The sequence below is a fragment of the Eublepharis macularius genome, chromosome 10 (assembly GCF_028583425.1).
Source record: "Eublepharis macularius isolate TG4126 chromosome 10, MPM_Emac_v1.0, whole genome shotgun sequence".
Lineage (NCBI taxonomy): Eukaryota > Metazoa > Chordata > Lepidosauria > Squamata > Eublepharidae > Eublepharis > Eublepharis macularius.
The window spans coordinates 51,315,339-51,334,203 of record NC_072799.1 but is presented as its reverse complement, the minus strand read 5'-3'; the positions used below and the strand labels follow the sequence as shown (position 1 = coordinate 51,334,203).

The 18,865-nt window shown below is 42.4% G+C and overlaps 1 protein-coding gene across 1 annotated transcript in view; it reads left to right on the top strand.

Moving 5' to 3' along the window:
- The window catches only part of MGAT4D (MGAT4 family member D), a 63,377-nt gene that overhangs the window by 23,118 nt on the left and 21,394 nt on the right, over positions 1-18,865 (top strand). Inside the window, exons 3-5 of the mRNA XM_054990001.1 lie at positions 5,747-5,887; positions 7,611-7,744; positions 18,078-18,124. Coding sequence (XP_054845976.1) covers positions 5,747-5,887; positions 7,611-7,744; positions 18,078-18,124 — 322 coding nt within the window. The remainder of the gene's footprint in view (positions 1-5,746; positions 5,888-7,610; positions 7,745-18,077; positions 18,125-18,865) is intronic.

Below are 18,865 nucleotides of genomic sequence, written 5' to 3'. Positions count from 1 at the left end.
CCCCTTGTAACTCTGCAATGAAAATGGCTAGAGCCTTTTTTTTAAAAAAGAAAAAGAAAGATGGGAACTAGAACATTGTTATACTAGGTCCCAGTTTAGAATCTCAATTTGTGAGAAGGAGACAAACATTAATTTGACCAAATGTTCACATAAGGGAGCATGGCAATTTGCAGTTTGATCCAAGACTTCTGATAACAGGAAGCCTTCTATTACACTCTAACACGCAAGGTTTTTGCCTGTCGCAGATGAACAGATTTGTTCATGACAGCCTAATACTACCTAATTTTCATGGGTATAAAAAGATAGCAAATGCTCTTGGTCAATTTAATATTGAATATAACTAACACAGGCCTTCAAACCTAGTTTCTTCCATATATGGTAGAGTGTTACATGCAGCTTCTTTTAGTGGATGAGAGATATAAATAATGACGAACTCTGGTGCAGGTTATTGTAACTATGATAGATAGTATCCATCGCAGGTATACCTATTTTGCAGAGGAAATATAATTCCCCCCCCCCCAAACTCGAAGGAGCAATTTTGAAAAATATTATTAGTTTTATTTTTCAATCACTCAAACATTTTAAAAGAGAAGCTTTCAATGAATTTGATCTTTAAAGATAGATACCAAAACCCAAGTGCATTTCACATAGATATGACTTTCCCTTAATTTTGCCAGAGATGTTTCTTAAAGCTTTTCTTTTCAAATAAATGTCTAAATCAATTGGCACTGAACCTATTTTTTTCCTTGTGACATTTTTTTAGCTGCACTCTAATGGTTGCAGAATGATGGATGAGGGTGCAAGAGCAGACCAGAGCAGCCACCCCCTCTCTAGCTCCTGGTGACATGAGTGCTCTTTGTTGCTCATTCATGGTCAGGAGGGAATGAGAGTTGGGAGATGAAGGAAGTGCCATCTGCAGCACTCCGTGCATATGGCTTTAAAACACTGGGGGCAAAAACACATGATTTCACCAGAAACATGAATCCCTGCCTTGTTTTCTCCTTGCTTCTTATATTTCTGCTTGCTTCTTCTCCCTGCTTTCCCATCTTTATGGTTATGTGGCCTCCCATAGGTTGGTTTGTGGTCAGGGAACAGCCCAGCTCACAATAAAGAGATGCCTTGTATTTACAAGTGCAGTCCTAAAGAAAGTCACACCCTTCTAAGCCCATTGACTTCAATGGATTTAGAAGGGTGTAACTCTGAGTTTTGCGTTTTCTAAATGGCATCTGATTGACCTCTGTGAAGTGCCAACTGAAACTGGGCCCATATACTTGCAAAGCATGTGCTCTGTGTTTCCTCCTCTGGAGCCTCATGAGGCACAGGAAACAAAGGACAATGGTTGTTGTGGGTTTTCCGGGCTGTATTGCCGTGATCTTGGCATTGTAGTTCCTGACGTTTCGCCAGCAGCTGTGGCTGGCATCTTCAGAGGTGTAGCACCAAAAGACAGAGATCTCTCAGTGTCACAGTGTGGAAAAGATGTAGGTCATTTGTATCTACTCAGGAGGGGTGGGGTTGAGCTGAGTCATCCTGTAAGAGTTTCCCAGGGTGTGGAATGCTAATGGCGGGAGGCTTCACTGTATCCTGAGGGGGTTCTTTTGCATATGGATTGGTACTTGATGTGCTAATCTTCTCTGCAGGGCTATTGTCGGGTGTGGAGTGTTTTGTTAGCCTGGTGTTTTTTAGAACTGGCAACCATGCTCGGTTCATTCTTAAGGTTTCTTCTTTCCTGTTGAAGTTTTGCTTATGCTTGTGAATTTCAATGGCTTCCCTGTGCAATCTGACAAAGTAGTTGGAAGTGTTGTCCAGTATTTTGGTGTCCTGGAATAAGATACTGTGCCCTGTTTGAGTTAGGCTATGTTCAGCCACTGCTGATTTTTCCGGTTGTCCAAGTCTGCAGTGTCTTTCATGTTCTTTTATTCTTGTCTGGATGCTACGCTTTGTGGTCCCGATGTAAACTTGTCCACAGCTGCAGGGTATACGGTATACTCCTGCAGAGGTGAGGGGGTCTCTACTGTCTTTTGCTGATCGTAGCATCTGTTGTATTTTTCGGGTGGGTCTGAATACTGCTTGAAGGTTATGCTTTTTCATAAGCTTTCCCATCTGATCAGTAATTCCTTTGATATATGGCAAAAACACTTTTCCTGTGGGAGACTGTTTTTCCTTGGTTGTTTGATTCATCCTGGGTTTGATTGCTCTTCGGATTTCATTTCTGGAGTAGCCATTTGCCTGAAGTGCGTGGTTTAGATGATTAATTAATCCAGACAAGAATAAAAGAACAACACTTCCAACTACTTTGTCAGATTGCACAGGGAAGCCATTGAAATTCACAAGCATAAGCAAAACTTCAACAGGAAAGAAGAAACCTTAAGAATGAACCGAGCATGGTTGCCAGTTCTAAAAAACACCAGGCTAACAAAACACTCCACACCCGACAATAGCCCTGCAGAGAAGATTAGCACATCAAGTACCAATCCATATGCAAAAGAACCCCCTCAGGATACAGTGAAGCCTCCCGCCATTAGCATTCCACACCCTGGGAAACTCTTACAGGATGACTCAGCTCAACCCCACCCCTCCTGAGTAGATACAAATGACCGACATCTTTTCCACACTGTGACACTGAGAGATCTCTGTCTTTTGGTGCTACACCTCTGAAGATGCCAGCCACAGCTGCTGGCGAAACGTCAGGAACTACAATGCCAAGACCACGGCAATACAGCCCGGAAAACCCACAACAACCATCGTTCTCCGGCCGTGAAAGCCTTCGAAAATACATCAAACAAAGGACAGCTAGAGGTTAGTCTACTATTCAGATAGTATGGTTGCTGCATAGAGGTAAATGGTGGATTCAAGGCAGATTGGGTGGAACATAGTTATGATCTCTTTCCGTTATCATCTGTGAGTAATTTCTGCTGCTTAATCCAGATGCAAATGCAAATCTCTGTCAATTTAATGCATGCAGTGCAAACTGTATATAGAACACTTTTGCATGCAAGTATCTTTACACAGAGTTCCTGATCATGGTTACAATATTAGGCTTTCAAAACCAAGCCTGAATAGGAGAGCACTTCCTGTATATGATTTAAACAATCAAAACAACACACAACTTTTAAAATTAAGTGGAAAAGTAAAACTAGGGGAAGTCACAAATGCAGAAGAAATGTAGTGTCACATTCCTCTTAGCAGAACACTTCTTCTCTTAAATATATCCATGACACGAAACCAAGTCTTTAGCTCTGCACTGTAGTCACATGGGATGTAGCTATGTAGAATCAGCCAACTCAGTTAACAATTCAGTCCATCATCATCATAAGAAGAACATTTGATTTATATACCACCCTTCAAGACAACTTAACACCCACTCAGAGTGGTTTACAAAGTGTGTTACTATTATTCCTACAACAATCACCCTCTGAGGTGGGTGGGGCTGAGAGAGCTCCGGAGAGCTGTGACTGACCCAAGGTCACCCAGCTGGCTTCAAATGGAGGAGTGGGGAATCAAACCCAGTTCTCCAGATTAAAGTCCTGCCACTCTTAACCACTACACAAAACTGGCTCACCAAACCTACTCACGTCTATTCAGTGGGCCTTGTTTCCAATGAAACGTTTTTAGAATGGCACTGTAAAGCACATTCCCACTGAGCTTCAGAATTATATATGCCGTTTTTAATTTTGATGATGGTATTACTGGCGCAACCAAAATACAAAGGGATTGTCAGCAATATTTAAGCATAATTGTTGTAATATCACATCTGCAAGAAGCACAGTCTAAGACGTCAGCCTGTTAGATGAGACAGTTTTATTTTCTTCCTCTGTGTGCATTGGATATTCCCAGTTCGGCATGGAAAACAACCAGGCGATTCAGATGATCCACAAGATTCATCCTTGCAGGCATGTCATGCCTCAGGTGGGGTGAGCCACCTTACGCTGCCACCACTCTGGGATTTAGGGTCCTTTGGGAAGGCCCAGAGTACCCCCCCAACCCTTCTGACCTCCGTAGCTTGGCCAATAAACAGGCGTGAGGACCCAGCAGAGTAACAACAAACAAAAGGGTTTATTTACAAGGAGGTCAGTTAATATCAAACAAACAAGTAAGCAAACAACGTGCATTAGCAACAATAGATGGGTGAAAGCAAAATAAACAAAAGGCCCTAGCACGACTGAACTCACTGTCCCTCTGTCTGCCAGGCCTGTCTTCTCACCCTACCTGGATGAGGGCCTCTCTCCCTAGCAGAAACCTCTTCTGGCCTGCTCCCTGGGAGAAAGCGCACAGGCCTTTTTCCTCCCAGACTTATATAGCACCAGCCCCGTGTTCTGATTGGCCCAAAAGGGTGCCAAAACAGCCCAGGGGCTCCTGGGAATTGTAGGCAGGCCTATTCCCACAGCTAACAGGCTTCGGAGGCCTTGCTAGGCCTTCCTGGCACAGCCACATCATGACAGGGTGTTACTGAAGTGGAGAGTGCCATCAAATCATCGCTGACTTATGGCAACTCTGGTGGGGTTTTCATGGTAAGAGACTAACAGGTGGTTTGCCATTGCCTACCTCTGCGACCCTGGTCTATGCTGGAGATCTCCCATCCAATTACTAACCAAGGGCGTGTGTTACTCCAGAGGCCTAAACTTAGATGTGACTGTGACAGTTCCATATATTTAAACACAGAACAGCATAAAGCATGTAGAAGAATGAGAACAGAGTCTGATTTTAAAAGCAAAAGTGCTGTGAGAGTATGAAGAACTTTGTCCCCACCCACGGTTTACCTCCATGTTGCATGGTATTGTGTGAAATATCTTGAAACAAGCTATGCTGTGCAATGCTGAATGAAAACAGTTCATGAAATAACTTGAAATGTTAATGATACTACAAAATGAACACTTTTACAACGTAGGTCACACATTTAAAAGAGAAAAGTGACATTTACATTTGGCTTTTCTCTCCAGAAGGAAGCCAAGCACCATCAAGGAAAAGAGTGGGAAACTTCATTGTCTAACCTTAGTCTAGATGTTGGTTTATGGAATAGACTGAAGCACAAAGCATAACTTTTCACTGAGGAAAAGGCAATCTTATTGCATAGTGTTGGCTCACTAAATATGCGCTTGTATGCATTTAGTTGAACCCATTGGTTTGCTAATGTAACTTCTCTTTTCATGGGTTCTATAGGGCTTAGGAAGCAACTTACACAAAATTTTAAGAAATAACTTTTTTTTCTTTTTAACTTTTTAACAATTAATAAAATACAACTTAAAAAAAATCAACTCTTAAGTGCAACCATAAAAAAAACTCCAAATCAACAATGTCCTTGAAAAGGCAAACAGTTCAACATCCAAGAAGTGATGAGTCCCCTCTCATCCATTTGAAGCAGCTGTACCCCAGGCCTCCGTCTTCTTGTTGGGAATTATAGCCCTGCAAAAATAATACAGTCCCAGTAACACCAACTAAACACAATACACAAACACCACTTTAAATCATATTTTACATACAACATTTGATTACCTTATTCAAGGTGATAAGAGATTATAATTTATTAAGCTCCCCGCAAACAGCCTCCTCCTCAGCAGCCTGCCTCTAGCTTCTGACTCCACCCCACTGGGCTAAACCAATTAACCTCACAGGGGTTACACTAGCACAACATCAACAACCATAGTGTTGTCAGTACAGTAGGTATATAATGCTCACATTTCAGGCAGATACTTATTTATAAATGGGTATATGCTGAAATGTTAGTCTTTCCCTCTCCTTCTTTTTCAAGACTCTACAAAATGGAAAGTATTGAGTGTCAGCAACAGACTTCCAGTACGTCTTACGAATATTCAGTACTATCTGCCTCATCTACAAGAGCATGAAGATGGCATTTACCCAAATGTTGTAATTGGGCAAGGAAGAACTGGAGGTGAGAATAAAATTTAATGTTCAGTGTTTAAAAATTTAAACGAACAAATATGCCCTTCCCTATTTAGCAATCTGTTCCTGGCATAGAGACTCGAATGTAAATATTCCTCTTTCTGAAACAGTTTTAAGTTCATGGGAGGCATTAATTTCAGTGGAGGTTGTTCATACCTGTGCTTATTCCTTTGAATCTATTTCTTCATTTGGCATGAATGCAGAGCTCTGCCAGCACAAGAGATCTGTACTTTAGTCTGCTTTACCTGCTCTTTGTTGCTCATACAATTATCTTTAACTTCCTTATAAACATAAGTGTTATATTACCAACTTATCTGCTATGGCAGGTGATCTCTCGCTGTCATCTCCCAGACCCAGCCACTGCTCAAATGAGTGGTGGTGGGGTAATAGGGGAGATGTAAATTGATGCATCAGGGTTACTTCTGGCCAAACCCCAGAAGTTCCATCACTGACGCCCTCAGATTTCTATAACATCTGTGCCACCATTTCCAGGTTTTAGCCAGAAGTTACGTTGATGTATAAACGATGTGACCCTACCCCCCGCCCCAAGTCTACTAGGGGTTCTAGTCATGCACCTGGTAAACCTAAGATACACACACAGAGTTGCCCTGACAATGAAGCCAATGGGTGAATCTTTCCTTATGGGCAGTTTGAATATGATTGACAGCTCACATATGCTTAAGAAAGACTCTCAGGACAGACTAGCTAAATAATGATTTTGGTTTCAGTCCAGTTTGACAGCGTAGGACACTCGTAGCTGAGCTCTGCTGAGAGGCTTCCCATTTTAATTTCTAGACGCTTTAAAACTTCTTTTCCCCACCTTCTCTATTTTCTGCTGAGTTTCCTTATCTTTATGTTTTGTAGCTCTTATCATTCCAATGTAGCTATGTAGTTATGTAGTGGGAGTGGAAATAAAATATATTTTAAAAATCTGAGACTTTTTAGGACGTTGGAAGGTGACATTGCTTTTATTTTGCTTTCGCTTTGACTTTTCCTTTCGTAGTAGTTTAATTAACGGTATACATTTTGGTTTATGTTTTACTATTATTGTTTAATTGGTGCCTAATCAAAGCCAATTTACCTGAGGAGGAGCTGTTTTGATTTCTTTGAGCAATTTAATTTAATTTTATCCTATTTTATTTTGCTTGGAAGTGTTGGTTTTGGTTTCAAAATCTGACTATTGTTGCTTGAAAATCTAATTACAAAGACAGGCAAAATATACTATTATGAATGCTGTGCATATTTTTTCCTTAAAATAATTCGTGCATAAACTTGAGAGTAGTTCTATGCCTTGTGTGTAGTTTGATATTCTTCAGTAGCATGCTCATCAGCATTTGGAGGGGACAGTATTTATTTTACCTGAAAGTTACCTTTTTGGATCAGTGGGCCCATGCAAAAAAAAAAGCCTGGCACTGACTTTCTTAAGCTTTGTGACCTGTGAGGATCCACAGGTTGGGAAACACTGGTATAAAGCAGGCATTACTTTGTACTGCATTATGATCAATATGAATAAAGTTTCCCCTCTTACTGAATAATAGATGATTTAAATGGATTTATTGACTTCTATGACTAGGATTATCATTAAGAATAGGAATATGATCATGTTTTGTTATAGTTTCTAATGTTGAATTATGATGATCAATAAAATCAATTGTTTTTTTGAACCAATGACATTTTCTCTGACCAAATGGCTGTAATTCCTCTCTGTGTAGTGTCCCTGGTAATGGGTATTCCCACAGTAAGAAGAGAAAAACAAACATATTTGATGGACACACTGAATTCCCTTTTCTATGAGATGTCAGCAAAACAGAAGAATGATTGTGTGATAGTAATCTTTGTAGCAGAGGTAAGACAGTATGAAATTAAAGAGTTAACAGAAAGAAAATGTAGGGATTTGTGTTTTTACGTAATAGTTGGCAATCTCTGCAACTTATTGGCTACCAAAGCACCTTTCATTAAGCATTTCTCTATGTACTTAAATAAACTCCATCTTGCTCTCATGAAAGATGAACTTTGGCTAACAGCTGAGATCTATAAATGTCGTTTGTTTAATTAAAGGCCAGAAATAAATTTGATGGGTCAGTCATACAATAGCCATAAATTTATTTTTTGGGTCTAAGCAGTGATTAATTTTTTTCCTCCTCTAGATAATGTTCTCAATATGTGCTCACATAATCTTTCCAGATATTACTATTGAGTATAAAAAGCATTTCTTCAGAAAAGAATATGAGTAACTTTTGAATTTCAGCAATCAGTATTCAAAATAAAACAGAAAGGGGAAAGCCCCTGCAGTGCTCGCAAGAGTACAATGAAACCTGAGAAAATAGGAAGTCCCTCACTTGGATTTGAAAGATGTAGTTCAGGGTAATCTTGTCCTCAAATAATATCTGCTGTGAGAGGAGAGGATTGCCATAAAAGTCTGCCGCAGCAGCAGAAACAGTAGGCTAGTATAGCAAATTATACTGGCATAGTCTTACCATTGTATTATGTACAATTCCGGCAGAACCGTTACAACAACCATACACCACTGATAAAAAGGGCAGGGTTGGAGATGTGGAAGAGGAGCAGAAGTTAGTTGGATTCCTAATGAGGGCACAACATCGCACCAACAATAGAGACCACACATGTAGTAAGTAAAGGAAGTAAAAACACTTCCTTTTGAGCTCCTGGCAATCCCAAGATGCTTTACCACCCCTTCTCCCCCACATATACCTCCCCCTAGCACCATGTAACCTTCTGGCTCTACACAAAACCTCAGCAAGAGAACCCAGTTTGTATCTCAAGATGAGTGACAGGGAGCTATATCACTGCCCCATGTCTATAGACTCAATGGAATTCTGATAAAGAAGACATTGAAGATAGGGAGTACTTTGCATGGACGGCCAAGGTTGATGAGAAAATAGAAAATGCATATGAATAACACGTTTCTCTCAGAACACTTACAGATGAGCTCAAGAAAATTCCCATCAGAATGTCAACTTCATTGCTGTGACTAGAACTGCAAGGAAATGCACCCAACACAGGTAAGCAAAGGGGGCATCATCACCAGGGATAGGAAGCCCTTGCTTCACAGTGGTGGTGAAGAGTGCCTGATGGGTTTTCATGGCAAGAGACTAACAGAGGTGGTTTGCCATTGCCTGCCTCTGCAACCCTGGTCTTCGTTGGAGGTCTCCCATCCAATTACTAATGACTCCTGAAAATCCTTTATTACTTCCTCTGAAGTGGCAGAGCAGTGAAACCCTAATGGTCACAGAGTATCTGCCTAAAGTAAGGGGTAACTGTGTACTTTCTTAGCAATTCTCCCTTAGTATGTGTCCCCTGTGGAGGGGAGATTGCCGTAACCTTTTCAGTAACTATGCACTGTGCAGACAGGGGGACCCTACTTTAGTTCCTCCAACCCATCCAAGCTCCTATGATAGATCAGAGAAGGCTATAGAAGTTCAAGCACTCTAATGCCAAGAACTCCATTCCACTCAATGATACTGATGAAACAAATGTACATGACTGATTTTTCTTTGCAGGATCAGATGCAGGACATGTGGACCAGAAGAAACAGTAATCATAGTTCCTATAGAACTTTCTGCACTGGATGGATATATGCAGTTGTCTCAGCGATTGCATTATTTTATGCAAAAGGTGAATCTTTAAACATTAACATCAGAGGGACTATCAATAGGAGAGAGGGAAGTTAGAAACCACCTCACTGGCAACACTTTCTCAAACATAACAGTTGCCAACTGCAAATGAGTACAAAGTTACAAAGCCTGTTTTGTGCAGTTACTCCCCATTATTCATTACTATTCCCATTTCTCTCTTGTTTCTCCAGAAATAAGCAAGTTCTCCTTCACAGTGCTATGCAGATCACCAATGAGGCCTACAGCAGAAGCAGCAGCCACAACCTGTGGGCTTGCCTCTAGGGTTGCCAGCTCCAAGTTGGGGAATTCCTGGAGATCTGGGGGGTGAAACCTGAAGAAACCTGGAGAAAGTGGGGTTGGGGGAGGAAAAGGACCTTGGCATGGCATAATTCCATACAGTCCACTCCCCAAAGTAGCCATTTTCTCCAGGTGAACTGATCTCTGTGGCCTGGAGACCAGTTGTAATTCCAGGAGATCTCTAGCCACTACCTGGAGGCTGGCAACCCTACTTGCCCCACTTTTTCCCTCAGAAGCAAATGACAGAGAACAATGTATCAGGTGTAACATTTATCTGTAATAGGGAAAACTGTACCTGTTACTCTGAGTCTGTCATGCAGCTTTCAGAAGCACAAGAGGCCCTGCACAGCGTTATCCAGATGTTTCTCTAATGCTACCAGAAATCACTCCACCAATGCTATTGCTCAATAAAAGTTGTGAGTTGTGACTGTTTCAGTTGTGTTTCTTTTCTCCTGATGGTTAGCAGATAGGGGTCTGTTCCCATTCAGGATTGGCACACAACAGGAGGAAGCACTGAGGTCTCCATTATCACACTTCCTTTTATCACTATCTTTCACGTGTTACTTCTCTGTGTTGTACAGATATCACACCCACCACTTTACTGTGTCTGTAATCTTAAACAATCTTTGCTAATAACAGGTGTGGGAGGGGAGCGTGAGGGCTACGTTAAGGGTCAGGCTGCAGTCCTAACCATATTTCCTAGGGAGTATGCCCCACTGAGCTCAGTAGGCTGTAATTCTTAGTCCAAGTGGGACAGAGACACAAGCTGTGGTTTCCTTATGTCTCAGTCTTGGTTTCTTGGGACCTTGGCACATATTAACAGTTTTATCTCAACAGATTTCCAGCTATCAGACTGCTTATTTGACTCCTACTCTTAGAATTACAGTATTCCCCCCCCCCCTTCAACCATCTTTGAGACCAGGCCCTGGCACCAGCCTGGTGGAACTCTCCCCCTCCATCAAGACTAGTTCCGCCTGGCCTGTAAGATGGAGATGTTCTGCCAGGCCTATGGTTGTGGTTGAGGCATGGGCGAACTGCCCAGTCGGCCTCTTTGCTGTGGCTTTTGGTTCGCCTGTTTGGTTAAGATACTTTTGTAATCTGCCTGTTATACCCTCATGATTATTGAGGGGGTTGTATTGTCTGCTCACATCAAAATGCCGCCTGTCAGATGTGTGGTTTTTAACTTTTGTCCTGTGTTCATTTTATTCTTCTTATTGGGTATTGTTATTTTAATATTATTGCAATATTATTAATGTTGTGACCCACTCTGAGCCCACTCGCAGGGAGGGCAGGTAAGAAATCTATTCAATTAAATCATGCAGCAAATTTAGACTGCCTTACAATCTAAATATGCCTGGACAACTGCCAGGTCGGTTAAAGCCTACTCTGTGCCACAGAGCTATGGCTGTACATTATGGTCCGGTCAGCACTGAGCTGCACACAGGAGTAGTTTTAGCTGTGAGGCATCCAGAGAAGATGCCTCAGGCCTGTGCTGGGGAGGGGCATGCTGGGAGCCCCACTGCCCTGCAGCCAGCTGCCCCAACTGCTACTTTGAAGCCCCTGCAGCCATGAAGCTGCTGCCGCCTAACCACAGGGGGGACTCAGAGCCAAGCTACAAGTGACACCTGACACAGGTTGGACACTTGTCAGCTTCCCTCAAGTTTTGATGGGAAATGTAGGCATCCTGATTTTACAGCTTGGCTCTCCATTACAGCTGCAAGACCAGGATGTGCCTACATTTCCCATCAAAACTTGAGGGAAGCTGACAAGTGTCCAACCTGTGTCAGGCGTCACTTGTAGCTTGGCTCTCAGGCAGGGGGAAGGTGTTCAGCTGCTGGATGGTGGGACCTCCCAGTTGCTCTATAGCTGATTCCTGTGCTGCCAGAGCCTCAGGCAAGCGGATCCCCCTTCTCCCCACCCTGCAATGCCTGAATGATTCTGGGGAATGATCCTTGAGTTTTGCCTGGGACCCCAGAATCACTGAGACTGTTCCTGGCTGTACAGCTTGGATTCCTGGGTATGATGCCTGGGAAGGGACTTGAAAGGGGGAATAAAAGATGATAAAGGCCTTGTCACAAACTGATCCTTTGCCTAGAGGGTTAATATTTTGCTTTTGGAAGGGGAGGGCTCTTGGGCTCATTGTCTTGTTTGCTGCCCAACTAACTGACTGTATCCAGTGGGTAGCCTGAAAGGTAAACTTTGCCTTGTGGGGCCATATTTACATCTTTCTGGAGTTGGACTCGAACCCGCCATTTCTTGTTCCCCACTGCATTTCTCTTTCTCACTGAATGAATGAGCCAGCGAATGATCTATCATGAGTTTGCTGTTGGAGCATGAATTCTTTCTTGCCTATGTGTTTTCCCTGTCCCTTTCAAAATGCATCTTCCCGCCACTGACACCAATAGAAGCACTTTGTACCGATTCATAGGCACATTAAGCACAGAATCAATAATAGAGCAGTGTGACTCAAATATTTCTCCTCGGAGTTCTTTCAGCTATGGGTTCTATGTGCAGGCCTCTTGTCCACTGGGCTATGGGGTAGACTGCTGCTGTGACTGGAATAGGACTCCTTACTACCCTGTCGAGTCCTGGCTATTTCCTTATCAAAAGACATATTTGCAGGCTGCTGCTGTCTGTGCTGAGTTACCAAGGAATTTAGATTCAAATGCCCCCCTGAGTGGAGCCCTGGAGTTCCCACAAGGGGCTTTTTATCTGTTCTGGCCCCATAGTGCTTTGATGTCTCTCCAGACTTCTGCACGCAAAGTCAAAACACCCTGATTCAGTCTCCAAACTGCTTCCCAGACTTTCCCCCCCCTGTTCTCCACAGAGAAAGGCGGCATCTACTGCAGAACTGATCTTTCCCTGACTTTTCTGCAGCTTTTCTCCCTACAGAAAACTGTGGCTTTTTTTGAAGGGCAGAATGCTTTCTTCAGTGTGATCAGTCCTGATCCTGCCTTTCAGCCGCCCCTTTATTCCCCTACATCCTGATTGGTTGAACAGCAACCAATCCAGTTTTTTCCTGATTTTTTTAAAAAAAATTAAACAGCAACATCAGTGGCTTAACAAAAAAAACCCATTGCAACTGATGAGGAAAAAACTGCTGCGATTTAGCTATCACAAAAATTCTGCAGAGAGGCTTGACTCACAAGCATAAGCAAAACTTCAACAGGAAAGAAGAAACCTTAAGAATGAACAGAGCATGGTTTCCAGTTCTGAAAAACACCAGGCTAACAAAACACTCTATACTCGACAATAGCCCTGCAGAGAAGATTAGCACATCAAGCACCAATCCATATGCAAAAGAACCTCCTCAGGATACAGTGAAGCCTCCCGCCATTAGCATTCCACACCCTGGGAAACTCTTACAGGATGACTCAGCTCAACCCCACCCCTCCTGAGTAGATACAAATGACCTGCCAACATCTTTTCCACACTGTGACACTGAGAGATCTCTGTCTTTTGGTGCTACACCTCTGAAGATGCCAGCCACAGCTGCTGGCGAAACGTCAGGAACTACAATGCCAAGACCACGGCAATACAGCCTGGAAAACCCACAACAACCATCGTTCTCCGGCCGTGAAAGCGTTCGACAATACATCAGGCTTGACTCCTACTTGATATTTTAAAGTTTCCCTATGTGCTTCTTGTACTTTTTTGGCCCATTCTTTTTTGGCATTTACAAAGTTTTAAAACAAAAACATTGGAACTTCGGTGCCTTAAAACAAAGCAAAACAAAAGACTGGTTTCCATAACATCATCATAATGAAAGTTGGCATGGCTTACTGGTTACTGTGGCACTCTAGGATTTAGAAGACCCAGGTTTGAATCCTCACTCTGACATGGAAATGGCTGGGTGACCTTGGGCCAGTCACACACACTCAGCCTAACCTATCTCCCATGGCGATTGTTGTGAGGATAAAATGGAGATGGGGAGAAGATACTGAAAGCTGCTTTGGATCTACTTTATAAAGAAAAGCAGAGTATAAATATCTTTAAAAAGAAATAAAAACCAGGATAGAATGTCTCTGCCATCAGCGCATGTTAATTGGTGTCTTCCATGCATAGTCTATGGGTGTAACAAATATACAATGTCATGGCTTGGGTCCCAACTAACATTTCCACCAGCACAAGATCTTTTTGCAGAGTGGAATTTTCTTCACCTTTCCCTCTTGTGGAGGTCCTGAAATCTCCCTTGAAATCATATTCCTGCAGGTCCCCCATAATCAGGAAATTTGAGGCACCCACAGGAGGAAGGAGGCAGGAAAATTGTGCTCAGTGAGTAGAAGCACTTGCAGCAGCGGAAACAATAGCTGGATCTCAGCTGGATCTCCCTAACAGAGTGACTAGTGGGTGACAGTGCCGTTGCCAGGGATGCTATCAGAGTGTGTCATTAGCTCTCGTTTCTACTGGTATTATTTTGCATTCTCCTTTGCTGCTCAGGCTATATATTGTAATTATGTTATGCTGATGTAACACTAGAGAAACCTGAGAGTACATGGCTGCCAGTGTAGTGGGGCGGTAGACTTGGCTGGCCTGCCATTCAGAACTATGGGGTGACGTAAATATATTTTGTGCAGAGGACATTTCATAGAGCTCCCACACAACCTTGTTTCACATCTGCAGGGCTAACAGAGTAATTCTGATTCCCTTTACCCATCCACCCCCATAATCAGAACAATGTCACACTGGTTCAAAGCTGTAACAAGAGTTGTTAATGAGGACTTTGTTAAATAATTTGGTCCCAGCTGTGTCCTATTTGCCTAGGGCATGATGCAATTTTACCTGTTACATGGGAATTTTTGCTTCCACATGGCAGCTAAACAAGGAAGATCAGGCCAATAAGAAGCCTCTCTGGCAAACTACTAGACTAGGTTCTATAATAGTTTTGTTAACAGTGAGATTCATTAATTTTATAATAATGGGATATGTTTTAATGGAATAATTTAATTACAGATTATGTGCTGTTACTTTTTTTTAGTCTTCAACATTAGAAATCTGACTGCCAGCATTGCAGATCTCACAGGATCAGAGTACAGAGCTATAGTACAGCAAAAGTTGGAAGTCACAGCATAGCAAAATTCTGTGATAGAATATAGTAACTGCATTGATTTTCTTTCTTTTCATAGTCTCCAAATAACCCTGCATGGTTATTTTAAACTGGTTGTGCAGTGGGTGGGACCCAGGAGATAAACAGTAGTTGCTGTCATAGATGATTGTGCTGATACTTACATCAGCCAAAGATGTATTCTTCCATTGCATAACTTCTGCAAAACTTCTATTTCAAAACTTTTGTAGAATTTTTATTGTAACACTTCTGTTGCAAAACAGTTTTTCCTTCACTAGTAGCATGATTGTGCAATGCAAGTTACTGTGGGATACTGTCATTATTATCTTGAAAGTCTAATACTCCAAGCATGATTTCAATCTTCTCATCCTGCAGATTTCATAAGAACGTAAGAAGAGCCATGCTGGATCAGACAAAAGGCCCATCTAGGCCAGCATTCTGTTCACACAGTGGCCAACCAGTAAAAATGGGCATGAAACGGGAAAAACCCGAACCATGTGGTTCGTCAAATTTTACAAACCACAAACTTTCACAAACCTGCCCCTGGTTCATGAACTGGTTTGTTTGGTTCGTGAAATCGTCACATCCAGGACAGAAATAGTCATTTCTGGGTCAGCAGGTGGTCACTTCTGCGTCAGCAGAAGGTCTGCAGGAAGTCCATCCCCAGTTGCCTAGGAAACTGATTGATCGGCACCAGGCTGTATGCAGTAACAAACCAAAAAAAGAACCAAACGAACCAGCCTAAAGTTCGTGGTGGTTCATCAGAAACGGGATCTGATGAACCGCTGGTTTGTGAACCACGAACCAGCCTGGTTCATCACAAATTTTGGTTTGTATTTTGGTTCATGCCCATCTCTACCAATCAGCTGCCTCAAGGAAGCAAACTAGCAGGATAATTGCAACAACCTCCTGCTGTGCTTCCCAGCAACTGATATAAAGACACATACTGCCTCTGGTACTGGAGGAGGAGATACCATCATTATTTGTAGCCATTGATAGTCTTGTCCTCCATCAATTTGTCCATTACCCTTTTAAAGCCTTCCAAGGTGGCAGCCCTCACCACATCCTGTGACAGAGTTCCACAATTTAACTATGCACTATATGAAGAAGTACTTCCTTTTGTCTGTCCTGAATTTCTTATACTTCATCTTCAGCAGGTGACCCCAGATTCTGGAATCATGAGAGAAGAGCTTCTCCCTGTCCACTCTCTACACACCATGTTTTGAAGCCCCTAGGGCCAGGAGCCACATCTTCGTGGGGAGGGGACATCTTTTCTCTGCGTTATCAAGAATGAGGCAACACACTGGCACTGCAAAGCTTACACTTTATTGAATCAGTTCCTTCAGATCACCAGTTCCAGAGGCTAATCACCACCCTATGGCCCAGCCTGCTCATGTTTCCTTTCTGCCACCTGTTTCTACCTCGCTGTTAGGGCTGCATGTCCCAGTGGGGTCTTTCTCCCAATCTTCAAGCTCCTGCCCTGGCCAGAAGATGCATTACCCTCTGCAAAAGCCCCAGAATTACTGGTTCTCAACCCTCTCCCAATCTTTGGTCTTCAGCTGGTCCCTCTTCTGGCCCCTCCCAGCTCCTTTTTCCTTGCTGCTACTCTCAGTCAAGTTCTTCCTCACAAGAAGGCCTTTCCTCAGGCAAGCCCTGCCCCTCAAAGAGGCTTTTACACCAGAAGCCCTTTGCTCCACAAGGAGCTATTTCTGGGAGGTCTTCTTCTAGCAGCTCCTCTCTTGCTGTTGCTGCCCTACCTGGCTTAGGGCTATGCTCCTGGTCAACCCCCTCATTCTCAGGCATAATTTTATAGACCTCTATTATGTCTCCCCTTACTCACCATTTTTCTATTCTAAACAGCCCTAAGCATTTCAAAGGATCCTTGTAGGGCAGTTGCTCTAGCCCCCTGATCATTTTGGTTGCACTTTTCTTCACCTTTTCATGGTTTGTAATATACCTTTTCAGATGAGGCGATCATAACTATACACAGTATTCCAAGTTTGATCTTACCACAGATTTATATAAGGGCAGTATGATATCAGCAGTTTTATTCTCCATTCCTTTCATAATTATGGCCAGCATAGAATTTGCCTTTTTCACAGCAGCCATGGATTGGGTCAATATTTTCACTGAGCTGTCCACTACCACCCCAAAATCCCTTTCTTGGTCTGTTGCTATCAGCTAAGATCCCAACAATACACATGAAAAGTATTATATTACCCTTGATGTGCCGTTTTAACTACGAAATATGTGCTGGGTACTATATAAATATTCCACATATACTGCAGAGTTTCATAAATGCCTACAGTGTACGAGCAGAGTGTGAGGTACAAAAAGGAAAGCAAGATTGCGCCCTCTGACCCCACTGTAGACATCAATGTGATCAGCCAGATTTCTGCCCTATGGATGTACAAGTGTAGACTCACTCCTGCAACCAGGGATATTCTGTAAAAACCAAGATCTTGATCATGTAGAAGAGCATATGCTTATACCAGCATATGCACTTAGGTCTTCTGCCAATGTTTGGCTGAATGTGTAGATGAGGCTGGACAGCAGACTCAACCCCACCCCCTCTATGTGTGTACTTTTGAATGTCTACACAGTGTGATCTCAGCAAGATTTTAACTTTGTGGTGGAATGCAATGCCATAGAACATACACACCCACCTGGCGTGCTATGGGAATGTGCCCTAAGTCCGTATTTTATTTTCTCATCTAAGCACCACTAGCTCGTTGTAACACTAGGAAACTTTCTAGAATGGATATCCTGAGGCAAGGAAACATTACCTGGGTGAATTTTCTCACCAGTAGGTTAGAGTGGGAAAGTTTGTGACTTTTTATGATTCCCTTTGATGCCCTTTTAATGATAACAACCAAATCAAGGGGGCATCGTTCATTGCACTTATTTAAGAGGTATAAACAGAGTTTTTCAAGAGCAGTACTTTAACACTTACAAATGTACATGGGTAGTACACATTTACAATAAAAAAGAGTCATGAAGAGTCGTGAAGCATTCCTTTCTCGGGAAAGTTTAGAGTATCTACATAATAAAAGCAATTTTTGATATTAATTCCCCCCCCAAAGAAAATGAACGAACAGACAGATTTTCCAAGCTAGCACTTGGTAAAGCTTTCAGTTTCAGAAAATAACAGAAATATTGATGTGTTCTTTAACTTTTTAAAGGTGGATTCAGAATATGTTAACATCATTGCAGAAAAGATTAAAAGCAGGTAAGCCTTTCATAATGTTGCAGTCTGTGACTACTTAAACATAAATTGTGTTATCACTTTTTAAAACTACCTGACAAGTAAATGTTTTCTGATCAAGAGTTTCTGACTTGGATCCTAAGGTGCTATTCCATCTGTTCAGCATCAGTGTCTGTGATGGAATGACTTTTCCATCAGCAGAGGGGGGGGGCGGCTTTTACTGATTTCCTCCCTTCTGCTGCAGACTGCCACTTTGCCCCGGGCTGTTCCTTTGGTCCCCTGACCTGCAGGAGCACAATTTCAGAGGCATGGAAGGTGAGTTTGGCAACTGGCCATGAAAAGAATGTCTTGTCCTTTTAACAGAGGTTTAATACGCAGAAGTGGGCAATAGGCACTTTTCATGGCATGGAGCTAAATAACATCACCAGATAATATCAGTTTGATCCTCAGCAATTAAAGGAACAGCTAGAGGATCTGTTTTAAAAAGCGGCAACTGTAAGGTTGTAATAAGAGGAAGGCAGTGGGGAAGTTACCTGCCTCTAGCACAACTCTGTTCACATTGCTTCTGGTCCAAGCCACTGTGATGTAATGCATAATAAATTAAAAGTGGTCTATAAATAAACTAATGTTGAAGTTAACATGCATAAATGCTCAAGGAAATGGGGAAATTTAGTTTTACCAAGTTTAGCAAAATCTTTTTGTTCTGCTTCATTGATCCTAGCTTGTATTTCTCATTTTTAAGTATCTAAAGAGCTTGAATTTGAG